General features: G+C 60.2%; 1 protein-coding gene across 8 annotated transcripts in view; it reads left to right on the top strand.

Annotated features, from left to right (window-relative positions):
• PLEKHG5 (pleckstrin homology and RhoGEF domain containing G5) overlaps window positions 1–14,249 on the top strand; it is a 126,242-nt gene that overhangs the window by 100,512 nt on the left and 11,481 nt on the right. For 7 of the 8 annotated variants that reach the window (XM_073316944.2, XM_073316950.2, XM_073316945.2 and 4 more), the window contains 2 exons: window positions 876–1,012; window positions 1,924–2,087. In XM_073316944.2, the coding sequence (XP_073173045.1) occupies window positions 876–1,012; window positions 1,924–2,087 (301 nt within the window). Of the gene's footprint in view, window positions 1–875; window positions 1,013–1,923; window positions 2,088–8,172; window positions 8,950–14,249 lie in introns of those variants that run through there. The other variant, XM_073316949.2, reaches the window with a different exon arrangement.

Here is a 14,249-nt window from a genome sequence, read left to right as displayed (position 1 = left end):
GAGGCTCGGGGTCCCAGGGTGGTCAGCTGTGGACTCTAACCCTGATCCAGGAGCTGATGTGCTCTTGGCACTGCCCAGTGCTCCATGCCTCCCCGAAGCTCCCTGCTCGCTTTGGCCTCTTGCCCTGGCTTCCCTGGGCGCAGGCGGGTGCTGCTGACTAGTGAGCACATAGGTGCCTGCCCAGGGCCCGCTGGCTCACCCTGCACTGAGCAATGGAGGGGCCCAAGGACTGGCACTGCCCATTGTGGAGCTTTGCTGGGGGGTGTCCTGGAGCTGCATCAGGGAGTTGTCACCCACTGTGCCTGTCTGGGGTGCCCGGGAGGCTGCTGTGTTTGACTTGGCCACGCGATCATGGAGAAACCTGCTCCGTGCCCAACCTGGGTCCCTGCCACCCTTCTGTTCCCCATGGGCATCATCTCTCAGAGCCATCTCCTCAGCCTCCTCTCCCAGGAGCAGTGACGGGTTACCCTGCAGAGTCCCCCGCCAGCTTCTCCTCCCATGTGCTCTGAGCGGGGTGTCTGTGGCTCTAGCCAGCTGCCGAGGCCGAGTAGCTGCTGGCCAGAGCCGAGAGCGGTGCCCTTGTGTGGGAGCCGTGGCTGCTCCCCAGCCACCAGCTGAGCTGTGTGTTGGGCACAGGCCTGCTCGCAGGCAGGTTGCTTTGGGGAGAGCGTCGCTGAGCTCCCAGGCCAGCAGGGTGGTGAGTGGTGGCAGCAGCAGGAGCCCTGTGCGTGTCCCCAGCGCTGCCCGCCGAGCTCCTTCCCCACGCAGTGCGCCTGGCCAGCGCTCCTGTTCTGAGTGGGTGCGGGACCCTCTTCCCTGAGCCCAGCCCCAGGGCAGGGAGGAAGTTGGGCCGACGTCTCTTTCGCTGCCCCTAGGGAGGTGCTGCTGCCGGGGTTCGAGAGGAAAGGCATCGAGCTGGCGAAGGTGGATATTTATCTGGATCAGTCCAACACGCCTCTGTCGCTCAGCTTCGAAGCGTACCGCTTTGGGGGACACTACCTGAGAGTGAAAGGTGCGCCCCGCCCGGCCCCGTGTGTCCCCTGGCTCGGCGGGAGGGGGGATGCCCCCAGCGCAGAGCCCACGCACTGCCCTGCAGCAAAGGAGGCGCTGCAGGAAGTGGCTCTGGGGGGACGTTTGAATTGGCTCTGCTGCCCTCTAGGCTCTAGGTCCATGGCGTCCTGGGCTGCATAGGGAATGGGGTTTGGGACCTTCCCCTCTTGGGACGCAGGTTCCCATTCAGCCCAAGTCAGGGCTGGCGTGGTTCAAATCCAGCCTCTGCCCAGGGAGCGAGAGAAGGACTCGCGGTGCTGAGCTCCCTCGGGCCAGCGCAAGCAGCCTTTCCAGCCTGCAGGGTGGGGGCGGCTGAGATTGCACCTGGGGGAGGGGGCCAGGCCTCACTCAAAGTGGCTCCCGGCTGCACGTCCCCTTCCGTATCCCCTGGGGGAGTCGGGGAGGAAGGCAGGGCATAGCGTTATTCCTGCAGTGTCCAGCAGGGGTCGCCATCTGAACAGTGCCCCAGCGTCCGCACCTGGAGAGGATGAAGCCCCCTGGAGTGCATTCTGCTTGTGTGGCAGCGAGGGCGAGTGCCCAGTGGGCTCCTGCCAGGGCTGGGCGCTGTGCTGCCATCCGGCTAGGCTTCAGGCTAACGGACTGGGACAGACCTGGGCTTCCTGCAGCCCCCGGGGAGGTAGGAGGGTCTGCCACGCCCAGCCCTGGTGGGGACCCGCGGGGACTGGGCAGCCATTGCAGCCTGCAGAGCCGTGTGCCCAGGATGTGCGCGTCTGGCACGTGCCACGGACACTGCGTGAGCCGTGCTCCCCTGGGGCCAGGAGCCATGGGGGTCACTCTGCTACCCATAGCAATCGCTTGGGTGCTGAGGCTGGTGCCCGCCGGCTGACCCCCTGCCCTGTGCTCCCCTCACAGCCAAACCCGGCGATGAGCTCAAGGTGGAGCAGGCCGTGAAAGACTTCAAATCGCTGAGCCTGCCCATCATGCGCTCCTCAGGCTCCGCCTCCACCTTCCTCTTCACCCCCGCTGGCGAGAGGCTGGACCAGCCGCCCTTCCGCCGGGAGAGCGTGGACATCCTGGTGAGTTGGGAGGTGGCTGACCAGCAGCGAGGGCCATTGTGGCACCTGGGCGGCGGCCGGGCGGGGGGCTCAGCGGAGCTGTTGGGACCTGGGTGGGGTGGGGAGGTGACTGTGTGCGGCCCCGTACCAAGCCCTTTGCTGAGACTAGTCCGTCCGATGTACTGAGCAGTGGGCAGCTGAATTCTAGGAGCTGACGCTGCAGGACACTGAGACGGCGGGGCTCACCTCTCCGTGGACAACGGAGCTTCTCTGTAGAGCTGTGGGGTTCTTGCTGGGAAACACCGGAGTGGCCCAGCCCGTGTGGGGCAGGTCATCGCGGTGGGCCCTCTTTGTCTCCTGGGGCCTGGGGTGCTGTGTCCTCTCTGCTGAACCTTGAGCACTGTGGCTGGGTCTCGGGGATGTCTCTCCCTATCAGGGAGCAAACCGATAAGATCAGATATAGACAATAAATGGAGCTGTTGATGGGCAATTGTTTGCTTGGCAAGCAAAGGTTTCAGCTTATCCAAAGCCTTCTGCCTGATAAGGGGAATCTCAGTCAACAAACAGCTCCTCCATCCAGCAATCAGCAGCATTTGTCCCCTGCCTGCCTGGCCCACAGGGCTGCATGTTGACTGGGGAGAGCTGGCCCTGCCCGGCACAGGGAAAGGCCCAGGGTTCCAGGCAGAGCTGGGCAGGAAATGGAGAGGATTGGAGATTTCAGACAAGGTTCCCAGTGGGAATCAGGATGGACTGTTAGAATGGCTGTGGCGCCTGTCGGTGGAAATGGGTTGCTAGGATTTTGACCTTTTTCATTTTTTGAACACTTTAAAAATTATGAATACACTTACGTTTCGAAACGGGACGTCAGTTTGAGCTGAAAACCAGAACTTTTCATTTTGAAAACATAGGGACAGGATCTTTCAGCAGTTTCAAAACGTCAATTCGTCAAACCTGACCCTGTCCAGGAAAATCAGCTTTTTCTGGTGAAAAACTTCTGGAGAAAATCTCCTTCCCAGCGGTAATGCTAGGTGTGTGCTGCTCAGGCGGTATGATGCTCACATGGATCAGCTCATGGTTTCCAGGGCGCAGACACCTCCTGACATATGGGCTTGTTTTCCGGTCATTAACAGGCCTCCGCAGCCTCTGTGCACACTGAGCCCTGAAATGCGGCTGCCTCTGGGCAGGGATGCAGCAGCAACACGATGCAAGAGATTCCTGCTGCGGCAGGATAATGTCTCCAGCCGACAGCCATGCTGGGGCTGGGGAGGATGTTTGGGTTTGTGTGAGGTGCTTGGGACTTCTGCTGGGAATCGGGGGTAGAGCTGGGTTGGAGCAGCTTCCTCTCCCTGCAGCCCAGAGAGGCAAGTGCCCAAGCTGGCTGCTGCCAGAGTTACAGTCCCAGGAGGAACCAGATTGCTGAGCGAAGGCTCTGCTGAGAGGAGCCTGAGGCAGGCGTCCGCACCTGCTCCCCCTGCAGTGTCGGGGCGCTGCTGGGGAGCGGCTGAGGGGGGCCAGTGTGAGTGCCAGCAGAGGTTCCCAAGTTCCAAGGGTGAGGGCAGGGCTGGGAGTGGGGCGGGGGGAACAGCAAGAGCTGGGGCACAGGGCAGGGAGGAGCCAGCCCGGCTCAGCCGTGGCATTAACCCAGCTGGCATTTGCCAAGCTGAGGAGGAAGCGTGCGTCTGTGGTCACATCCCCCAAGAGCTTGGTGATGCAGCTCCGTCTCCCCCACATCTGGGCTGGGCTCTGCCTCCTGGCTAGCTTGGGGCCCGTGCGGCACCGTGTGGTGCGGGGGCACACGACCACCAGCACCCCACTGGTCCTTGGGTCTTCCCAGCACAGCCTCCGTGGGGGGAGCACCTGGGAGGGCTCAGGAGTGAGTCGGATGAGATGGGGGTGGGGGCCCAGTCCCAGCCATTCTTCCTGGCCACACTGAGACCTGAGTGTGTGTAATTTCTGCCATGTGTGAGTGTGACTCGGTGACAGGGGCATGTCTGACTGGGCTCTGCATGCCAGCCCAGCTGGCTGTGTGCCTGGTGTCCCCCGGGTTGTGGGGGTTCAGGCCTCTGGGGCAGCCCCCATGCTGGCTCTCCCAGTCCCTGTCCAAAGCAACCCCCCCCAGCTAGTGCCACCTCCTCTGGGAAACCTGCACCCGGGAGCGGCGATAGGTGCATGCTCCCAGGGGGGCTGGAGTCTCCGTGCGCAGGATGGTGAGAGAGTCAGCCCAGCGTGACGCGGCTAGAGCCTGCTGGACGGTGCATGGCTCGGGGCCTGTTTCCCAGCACAGGCTGGCTCTGATTCTGGGAACTTTGCTTTCCCACCCCTAATCGCCCTATGAATAAACCCCAGCGTGCCCTCGCCCCCACCCCCCGCGGCTGCTCTGCACCTGACCTCAGCACGGGGCCGCCTCCTGCTCCTGAGCCTTGGACCAAAGCCTGCTCCTGGCAGTGTGATGCCAGTGCCCAAGGGGGGAGCTGTCCTGCTGGCTGGGGGGGTGAGGGAGGATTTCATGGGAGGAGCCGTGAGTGACATGAATTGGATACAGTGTAAGGAGTTGGGGCAGGCTGAAGGGGCTATGGAGAAGAGGGGTTTGTCAGTTCACATGCAGCTAATATCAGCAGGTAGCAGGCCAGGCACATGCCTCTCTGGGGTGTTATTGAGACAAGTCACATGGAGCAGGGAGAGGGGCTTGTACTAAGTAAAGGGAGGAACCTCTGGGCGGGGTGTCCTGGAGGGGCTGGAAGTGGGGCATGGCACTGGAGCCTGCCCCTTCCGGTGCATCCCAGGCCAGCAGGGAGTGACGGGAAGTGGCTGCCTTCAGTCTGCCATGAGAGGTGGTCTTGCCTCTCTGTGCAGCCCCAACCACGCTACGTCTGGGCCGCTGATCAGCAGGCTCCATGGGGAAATCAGACAGTGAATTCCCAGGGCTGCGTGTAGAGGAATGGGAGAACATACGATGGAGTAAATGGGCCCAGATAGTCAAAGGAGGTAACATACCCAGTCACTGTCCCACATGAAACAGTGTTAAACTAGGTTGGCGTTTGGTATCAGGAGAGCTCAGCCGCTTGCTCCCATGGCAAACACCCCAGTGAACAGCCTTTAGCCCTTGTTAAAGATACAGAAGGGAAAAGAGGTAAAGCATTCAGCATGCTAAATGTTAAATAAAACGGTCATTGTGACAGCAGCCCTGGCTCCCTGTCCTGTTAACTGGAGAGCTTTTAAAGGAACCCCCACCTGGCAGTCTCTCCGATGGCATTAAAGGTGGGATGACCATCCTATTGGGGAAAGAGGAGAAGTTAGTTGAGGTGGGCTGGAGCTGTCACTTCTGTTAAAGTCTGTTCCCATTTCCTAAAAGACAAACCAGACAAACCCGCGAAAGGGGAGACAAAAGTCCAGCAAAGAAACAAAACGCGGCTTCTGGCTCTGGTGCTGATTTGCACTCGCAGCCTGGCTGCTGGAAAACCACAGGCCCAGCCCACGGCCTTATCCACCACTCCAAGCCCAGGCAAACTTGTACCAGCCTCAGGCTGTTCTGGGCATTGCTTTTACTTACTTCTCTGGTCCCAGGTTTGCTGCGGGGTGCCAAACGTAGTCTTGGCTGACTAAGCCGGACTCGTATTACACAGAAGGAAAAAGACGGGGGATAGGAGAGAACAAAAGTAAGGTGGGAAGGAACAGAACACACAAGGGTGGGGGGTGGGAATGACCGTCTCAAATCCCAGGGGGTATTTGGGATTGAGTGGGAGCCAGCGGAGGTGGTGATGTCATCTGGGTCCCTCTCTGGCCTGGCCAAATCATTTCTTAGGATTAGGATGACAAAGACGCAGGTGTTATGGGAAATCTCATGGTCCCAGGAGGCGGCGGGGATGGGGGTGGGGGTCGGTCAGCTCACGGCAGTGGGTGTCGGCAGACAGCTCCTTGGGCTAATCCCCCCCACCCCTCAAGTCTTCCTTTTCTTTGAAGAGCTCCAGAAGGGAGGGGTGGGTGGACTAACCATCCCGTCGCTATGCTGGTCACCAGGTCGATCTCCTTCCCAACACACCACCAGGCGTGACTGGAACACAGCCCTGGAGTTCCGCCAGCAGCCGACTAATTCCATCCTTGTCTCCCTTTTCTCATCAACATTTGTTACAGGTTATTGTGACCTCTTAGGAACTTTCACTCCCTTTCTACAGCTGAGCTGCAATGAGGTTAAATTGATAGGCCCAGGTATTACAAAACATCTCCCGGTGGCGGGGCCACACCCCCTCAAGGGGAATGCAGTGGAAGTCAGGGTTGGTCCTGCTTGGAGCAGGGGGTTGGACTAGATGACCTCCTGAGGTCCCTTCCCACCCTGATAGTCGATGATTCTAAAAAGAAAAGGAGTACTTGTGGCACCTTAGAGACTAACCAATTTATTTGAGCATGAGCTTTCGTGAGCTACAGCTCACTTCATCAGATGTTTACCGTGGAAACTGCAGCAGACTTTATATACACACAGAAATCATGAAACAATACCTCCTCCCACCCCACTGTCCTGCTGGTAATAGCTTATCTAAAGTGATCAACAGGTGGGCCATTTCCAGCACAAATCCAGGTTTTCTCACCCTCCACCCCCCCACACAAATTCACTCTCCTGCTGGTGCTAGCCCATCCAAAGTGACAACTCTTTACATAATCAAGTCGGGCTATTTCCTGCATAGATCAAGGTTTTCTCACATCCCCCCCACCCCCATACACACACAAACTCACTCTCCTGCTGGTAATAGCTCATCTAAACTGACCATTCTCCAGGTTTAAATCCAAGTTAAACCAGAACATCTGGGGGGGGGGGTAGGAAAAAACAAGAGGAAACAGGCTACCTTGCATAATGACTTAGCCACTCCCAGTCTCTATTTAAGCCTAAATTAATAGTATCCAATTTGCAAATGAATTCCAATTCAGCAGTTTCTCGCTGGAGTCTGGATTTGAAGTTTTTTTGTTTTAAGATAGCGACCTTCATGTCTGTGATTGCGTGACCAGAGAGATTGAAGTGTTCTCCGACTGGTTTATGAATGTTATAATTCTTGACATCTGATTTGTGTCCATTTATTCTTTTACGTAGAGACTGTCCAGTTTGACCAATGTACATGGCAGAGGGGCATTGCTGGCACATGATGGCATAGATCACATTGGTGGATGTGCAGGTGAACGAGCCTCTGATAGTGTGGCTGATGTTATTAGGCCCTGTGATGGTGTCCCCTGAATAGATATGTGGGCACAATTGGCAACGGGCTTTGTTGCAAGGATAAGTTCCTGGGTTAGTGGTTCTGTTGTGTGGTATGTGGTTGTTGGTGAGTATTTGCTTCAGGTTGCGGGGCTGTCTGTAGGCAAGGACTGGCCTGTCTCCCAAGACTTGTGAGAGTGTTGGGTCATCCTTTAGGATAGGTTGTAGATCCTTAATAATGCGTTGGAGGGGTTTTAGTTGGGGGCTGAAGGTGACGGCTAGTGGCGTTCTGTTATTTTCTTTGTTAGGCCTGTCCTGTAGTAGGTAACCTGGATTTGTGCTGGAAATGGCCCACCTGTTGATCACTTTAGATAAGCTATTACCAGCAGGACAGTGGGGTGGGAGGAGGTATTGTTTCATGATTTCTGTGTGTATATAAAGTCTGCTGCAGTTTCCACGGTAAACATCTGATGAAGTGAGCTGTAGCTCACGAAAGCTCATGCTCAAATAAATTGGTTAGTCTCTAAGGTGCCACAAGTACTCCTTTTCTTTTTGCGAATACAGACTAACACGGCTGTTCCTCTGAAACCGATGATTCTAAGTTCAGCCTGCAGGGTAATGCGCTGTCACTCAGCACCTTTCATCGCCCCAACCATCACTGTGGGCTGGGCTCAGCTTATCTGCATGGCTCATGGCATACAGCCACATAAACCGGTGCGTGGAGCTATGTAAACCTCTGTGCTGAGCATGCTCTGCCGGGGCAGGGCCATGCCGCAGGCGTGCAGTGTGCGAGATAAACTGAGCTCCCATTGGCCTCGCCGGGGCTGCTGCGGGCCTGTGCTGTGACTTTTCTCCTTAGTGGGCGTGCCCCGGAGTCTTGAGACTTGACGTAGATCAGGGCAAACAGGAACTGTCTCTCCAGGTCTGTGCCCGGTTTTCCCAAGGTTGGGTTCGGTATCAAAGGTGAGCTGCACCCGTGGAGCCGCGTTCCCAGCCCATTGCCCCGGCAAGTGAGATCTCTGTGCAGAAGGCTTGCTGCTGTCCCCACTCGAGCAAGCATGTCCCAGCCAGGTGCTGCCCCTCCATTCCCAGACACGAGCGGCTAGTTGGTTGCTGCCACGGGGGACATGGATTCAGCCTGAAGATGTTTCTGCAGCTTGTTTTTGGGGCCTTTTTTGGAAAACACCTTGCTCCCAGGCAAGCCCTGCGTGTGTGAGCCAGGCGCTGCTCACGTTCTCTCGAGCCATCAGTCTGGGCACGACAGGACTCTCCTGCCTCTCCCTGTGGGGCCAGGCACCAGCAGGAGCAAAACGCCCTCGCACCTAACTCCGTGCTGAGCCCTCTGCCCAAGGCCAGGACCAGCTGCCAGAGAGGAGCTACCCCGCCCGTGTCAGCCCACTGCGGACCCCGCAACCCAGAGAGCTGGCTGTGCCACCAGGGCTCGTGGCTGCGAGGATCCACCACTACAATGCTCAGCTGGGGGAGGCTCACCTCCCAGAGCCGATGGCCAGGCCACATACAGCCTGGCGTCGCCAGGCGCTGGCGGGACAGGAGGGGGCTGGGCCGGAGTGTCGCCAAAGCAAAGCCACTAACAAGAGCCCCAGGCCAGGCTGGAGGGTGAAGATGCAAGGGCCAGAGTCAGTGTGCTGCTGGACGGCTGGAGGCCACCTGGGACTGGAGGCCCCAGGATGCATGGAGAAAGTGAGTGACCACCTTGGGACCCAGCCCTGCCCACCTGGGCCAGAGGGTGAGCGGGTGGCTGAGTCCTGGCCCCTTCACTGGGTGTCTGCAGGAGCACGGATCCCCTGCAAGAGCCAGCGGCCAGTTGCTGACATGGGACACATGGGAGATGATAGGCAGAGGTCACACCCTAAATGAGGTTCTGCAGAGAGCTCACTGCTCCCCGAGTCCACACTGAGGTCCCTGCAGGTCCCCCCACCCATGCCGCCTTGCTGGGGCTCCCCCTGCGGCATCCTCATCGCCTGCTCTCTCCCCTGCCACATCGCTGGTGCTCCCCTTCCACCTGCAGCACCCACTTCCCAGCCATGCCCCTGTGTTCTGAAGTGTGGTCCCTGCCCGAGGAATACCCCGCCCAGCTGCACCCCGCCCACGAGCTGCGTGGAGATTGTCAGTGCTGTCAGGAGCTCCGACTCTGGCTGAGACGTGCCAGGGCCCCGCACCCAGGGGCCAGCCCCCTGCCACACAACCACACTTGGTTTGGTGGTTTGAGCAGGGGGCATGGGTCAGTGTTCACATCGTGCTCCCCGTCAGTGCCCAGCCTGGGCCAGCGAAGCTGCTGATCCAACCAACGGACCAAATTCGATGAGGACTCCTGGTCACGTGCCACCTGAAGCTAAGAAGTGCCCTAGCTGGCATGCCCTCAGCTCAGCCTGAGTGAAGGTGTCCCGGTGCCAGCCGTGTGCTCAGAGCATGGCCACGGGGTTGGTTCTGTTCCTTGGGCCATGCTTTTTGGGGTGACCTGTTACAAAGTCGTTCACTGCCAAGGGACAGGACGGCTCCCTGATCTCCTGTTGCATGCCTTGGTAGAGCAACCTCTGGTAGGGAATGTGCTTGGGTGGGAGGGTGGAGCAGGGTAGAGGGGAGCAGGCTGCCCCAGTGCTGTGGTGGGGGGCCAGCTGCCCCGGTGACAGACCCGTGTACTGGCAGGCAGCAGCCCTCCCTGATCCCTGGGCGAGGAGGTGGGGTTTGGATCTTAGTTCCTGTGTGTGCCATTTATATGCGCCATGGGCTTTCCGCCAGCAAGCGGCTGGATGGACAGGTGCCTCGGTGTGTCCAACTTGTCCCGAAGGCTGGGAAATTCCAGCGGGGGCTGCTCCCCGTATGCTGCCTAGGTGTAGCTCTCCGTCCTTTCTCTCACAGCCCTCGCAGCAGCTGAGAAGCTGCTGGGCCAGGAGTGCTGTGGTCACGGGGGCGCCCCGGCCTGGCTGCCCCAGGGTCCATTCTAGAGCAAGAAAGGACAGAGCTCCCCTGCCTGCTGCGACTGCAGGCCCAGGCCTGCACCTCGCTCCCTGGGCGGCTGTTCTCCCTGCAGCAGAGGCTTCTCCTGTCAGGGCAGGTGTCCCTCACCTGGCTAACAGGCTGATTGACGGGGTGTGGCTGTCAGAGGCAGCCCCGGCCCCTGCAGTTCATGCTCAGAACGGGTGGGTGCTGTCTGCGTGGGGTCGGGCTGCCGGTGAGACTGGCACTGTGGACCTGTGGCTGAATCATTTGCCCTTCAGGGCCTCCCTGGGCCTCCCATTCTGCCTCAGTGCTAAGGAGGGAGCCCTGGTCCCCAGAGGGGATCGTCTCCTGCGCTGCCTGGCCCTCTGCATGGACTGGGCTGCCCCTGCCCCACACCGCTTGGCATGAAGGAAAAGCCCCTGAGCATCAGCATGGCCTTTGGCCGACTCATGGCTGGGAAGAGCTGGCCCCACCTGTGCTCTGGGAGTGAGAGGGACGTGGCCGTTGTGTCCGTGTGCCCCATGGACGTGGGCTGCCAGGTGAGTGTCCGGGGCGGCAGGCAGGCAGGGTGCTGATGTTCTGGGTATCTGCCTGGATTTCAGCAGAGTGTCCAGGGCCGCAGTGACCCCAGCGGAGAGCCAGACGCAGCAGCAGCGGGAACCCTGCCTTGTGCTCAGGGACTGCCAGGGGGGAGGGTGGGCTCCTGGGGACTCAGCACATCTGGGTTACTTGGTCTGTAAGGTCTTTGGGGCAGGATCTCTGTGTGTACAGCCCCTGGTGCAAAGGAGTCCTGGGTCAGCCTTAGCCAAAACAAACAATTCTTCTTGGCTCTGCGCCAGGCTCCCTGTGACGTTGGGCGGCCCCTCAGCGCCCCAGCTGGGTTGTGGTGACACTCAGACGTTGTGGTGACGGGCACGTCTGCCCCAGGGGAAGGAAATGCAGCCAGCTGTCGTCAGGGGCGGGTTCCCCTGGCACCCCAAAGCCCCTGCAGGAGCATGGCTGTGGAGTAGTGGCAGGGCTCTGCTGAGCGATGCCCCTTGCTGGGCGTGTTGGCCAGGCTCACACCGGGCTGGCTGCAATGGCACAGATCGGGGTGAGCCGCCCTGATGGGCAGGGCCATGGCTTGAACGCCCCAAATTGGGGGTTGGCCCATGTGCAGAACTCTGCCCTGGGTCTGCTGTCACAATTGCTGCTGTTTGAGGGGCTGATCCAGGGCTTGGCTGGGCCTGTGTCTGCATGCGGGGAGATGGGCAGGCAGCAGGGCTTGTGCAGTTACCGCAGTTGGCAGCCAGGCCCCAGGAGTGAACTGGCCCCCACTTGGCGAGACGTTTGGCTGGATCGTGTCCCTGTGGCCTCCCAGCACCAGACATACCAGGGCTGGCCCGGCAGGGACTGCAGGCTGCTGGAAGCTGCAAGAAACCAGCAAAGGGGTGGGTGGACGGTGGCTTTGCAGGGAGAGTTGGAGGGAGATAGAGAAGCTTGTGTACTTGGGGGAGCTGCAGGTCTAGCTTAGGGAGGTGGCCGGGACCAGAAGGAGCCTGAAGTGCGCTGGGTTGATCTGAGCTGGCTGAGGCTTCGTGTCTGGCCACTCGCCTGGCCCTGTGTCTAACCCCTGGCCTGTGCTAGGGCCGGGAGCCTGCAGCCTGCCAGAGTGTTGCCATCTCCGCTGTGCGTGCCCGGGAGTGACGGCGAGCTCTGGGTGTCTCCCTTGGGCCGGGAAGGCGGCTGGGAGTCTGGTGCCCCAGAGGGGTTCGCTGTCAGCTGTTGCTCTGCACTGCGTGGGGCTGTCACAGATGCAGGGAGCAGAGCCCTCTAGGGAGCTCAGCTCATGGCTGCCGTGGGCTTTAGGGGACTGCAGAGCAGCCCCCCATGCGCCACGCTGCTGGCTTTTCAGTGCTCCTCTGATGAGCAGAAAGCCAAGGCCAGGCTCCAGTCCCTGCCATGCCCAGAACCTGCTCTGCAAGCGCTGCTGAGGTGCAGTGCCCCCCTTCCCAGGGAGTGTGGGTGCAGCGCCCAGTCTCCGCCCTGCTGAGAGCAGGGACCCAGTGAGGAGAGCCTACGACAGACTAGACCAGGGTGTTCACACAGCCAGCCAGCTGGAGCCACCTTCCCCACGTGCCCACGACCTTCGGGTGCCTGTTTGGAGCCCAGCTCCAGCCGCCTGGGGCCTGGTTCCAGAGGGCTGAGCACCTGCAGCTCCCTGGGCAGCCATCGGGCATGCGGCACCTTCAGGCCCCCGGCAGCTCGAGTTGGGCTGCTCAGAACAGAGCTGCCAGAGGGTGATGAAAACATAGCCCAGGGTCTGGATGAGTGTTTGACTCCTCGGATGTACCCCAGGAGCAGCCGGTGTGGGAGCAAACGCACGGAACAGCCAAAGCCCACCCGAGCATCACTGGGGGCGGGGGGTGAGCACATGGCCCCACACCCGTGCCCTCTGTGCACACACGCATGTGCCCCTGCCCGTGTGCGCGTAGGCTCCTGTGTGCTCTGCTGCTGAGCGAGGGAACCAGGAGCAGACAAGGGGAAAGAGGCCAGGTCTGTTTGCGCGCATGGGGTGTGCTCTGCGCAGGAGGCAGAGCGGCTGCCTGGGAAGGCCCCGCTGGCCACCCCAGTGAGGCATTCAAAGGGTCTGAAGGATGAGGAACCAGCTGAGCTTTCAGGGGTAGGGGGCCGATTTCCGGCTGAGCTCGCCCCCCTGTGTAGCCAGGTCCTGCAGCTGGGAGTGGAACCTGCTGGGGGCATTGGAAAGCCAGGCGGAGCTGGGCTCAGACATGGCTTGGCATGGGGAAGGGAGCCGGCTGAGACTCCCGGGCCCTACCGGGGCTGGCCCCAGGCAGTTTCCTTGGGGATAATCTCTAGGAGTTGATAGCCAGGATGGAGCCTTGCTTGAGACAGACAAGCCCTGGCAGCTCTTTTCTGGCTAATGATTGCTCAGGGCTGGTCTGAGCTAACTCCAGCTTTGAGAGGCAGGCTGAGAATGCACTGGGGGGGTGGGATAAACAGGGGTTTCGTAGCACCTCTGTCCTATGCCTGCAGATGGCTGCAGGCCCTGGCTTTCCAGGAGGTGCCGCGCCAGAGGAATGTCTCATTGCCGGGGCATCACGAACTCCCCACTCAGCAATGCAATCGCTCCTGACGACTGGAGGCTTTTTGCATACTGTTGACACAAGAGCAGCCCTCCCCCTCTCCCCACTCAGCCAAAGTCATGGGGCTGGGCATTCAGAGCTCCCTGGGCTGGCTCCCCCTCACCTGCTCTCTGGCCTGCAAAGCTGCAGCTGCTGTTCTGGAAGGAACTCGGTGCCTTTGTCCTGCATGCGAGACCCTTGGGATGAGCGCAGGGTTGCTCCGGCCAAGGTGAGGCTGTGCAGCCCCTGGGCTGCTCGCTCCATGTCCGAGGGGTCTTGGAGCTGTGAGGGGCTCGGAGGGCCAAGCTACGCACTGGCTGACTGCGCAGACCTGAGCCCATCTGCTCACCCATCCCCTGCAACTGCTTTGTGAGCGGTCTCGCTGCCTGCCTTGGAGGGCCAGTTCCACCCAGTCCTTTCCCACAGCCTCATGGCAGCAGAGCTCTGGGGCTGGCTTTCTTCTCTGGCCCGTTTCTCTGCCCGGTGGGTGACTGGATTCCTGGTAGCGAATGCAGCTCCTGCAGGCTCTGGTCAGATGTAGCCAGTGTCCCAGGGTGCTGGGCTGCAGCCACAGCCCCCTTCCCAGAGCCCTTGGGATCTTGTCAGCCCTGCTTGGCAGGACGCCTGGCTGTCTCGGGGCTGGTGCCCACGCGCCTGGCCTTGGTGCAGGGCTCTGTGCACCGTCAGCCAGGGTGTCACTCAGGTGGCACCTGGACTGGACAGGAGCCCACTGTGGCCATCCTGCTCCAAGACTAGCAAGGCCCTGCTGTGGGTTGGGGAGGGATTGGGGCAGCCCTGGGGGCTTTGTGCACTGCGCCCTCTTCCTGGCAGGCTGAGCTGCCGCCCGCCTCCTTCACCTGCTGCTGGAGGGTTACTGGCTCACCGAGGTGTGCAGAGGCCAGGCTGGTGGCCGGA

Source organism: Lepidochelys kempii, chromosome 18 (genome assembly GCF_965140285.1).
Source record: "Lepidochelys kempii isolate rLepKem1 chromosome 18, rLepKem1.hap1, whole genome shotgun sequence".
NCBI classification, from domain to species: domain Eukaryota; kingdom Metazoa; phylum Chordata; order Testudines; family Cheloniidae; genus Lepidochelys; species Lepidochelys kempii.
Note: the sequence above shows the minus strand (reverse complement) of the source record. Positions and strands in the feature narration are given on the sequence as shown.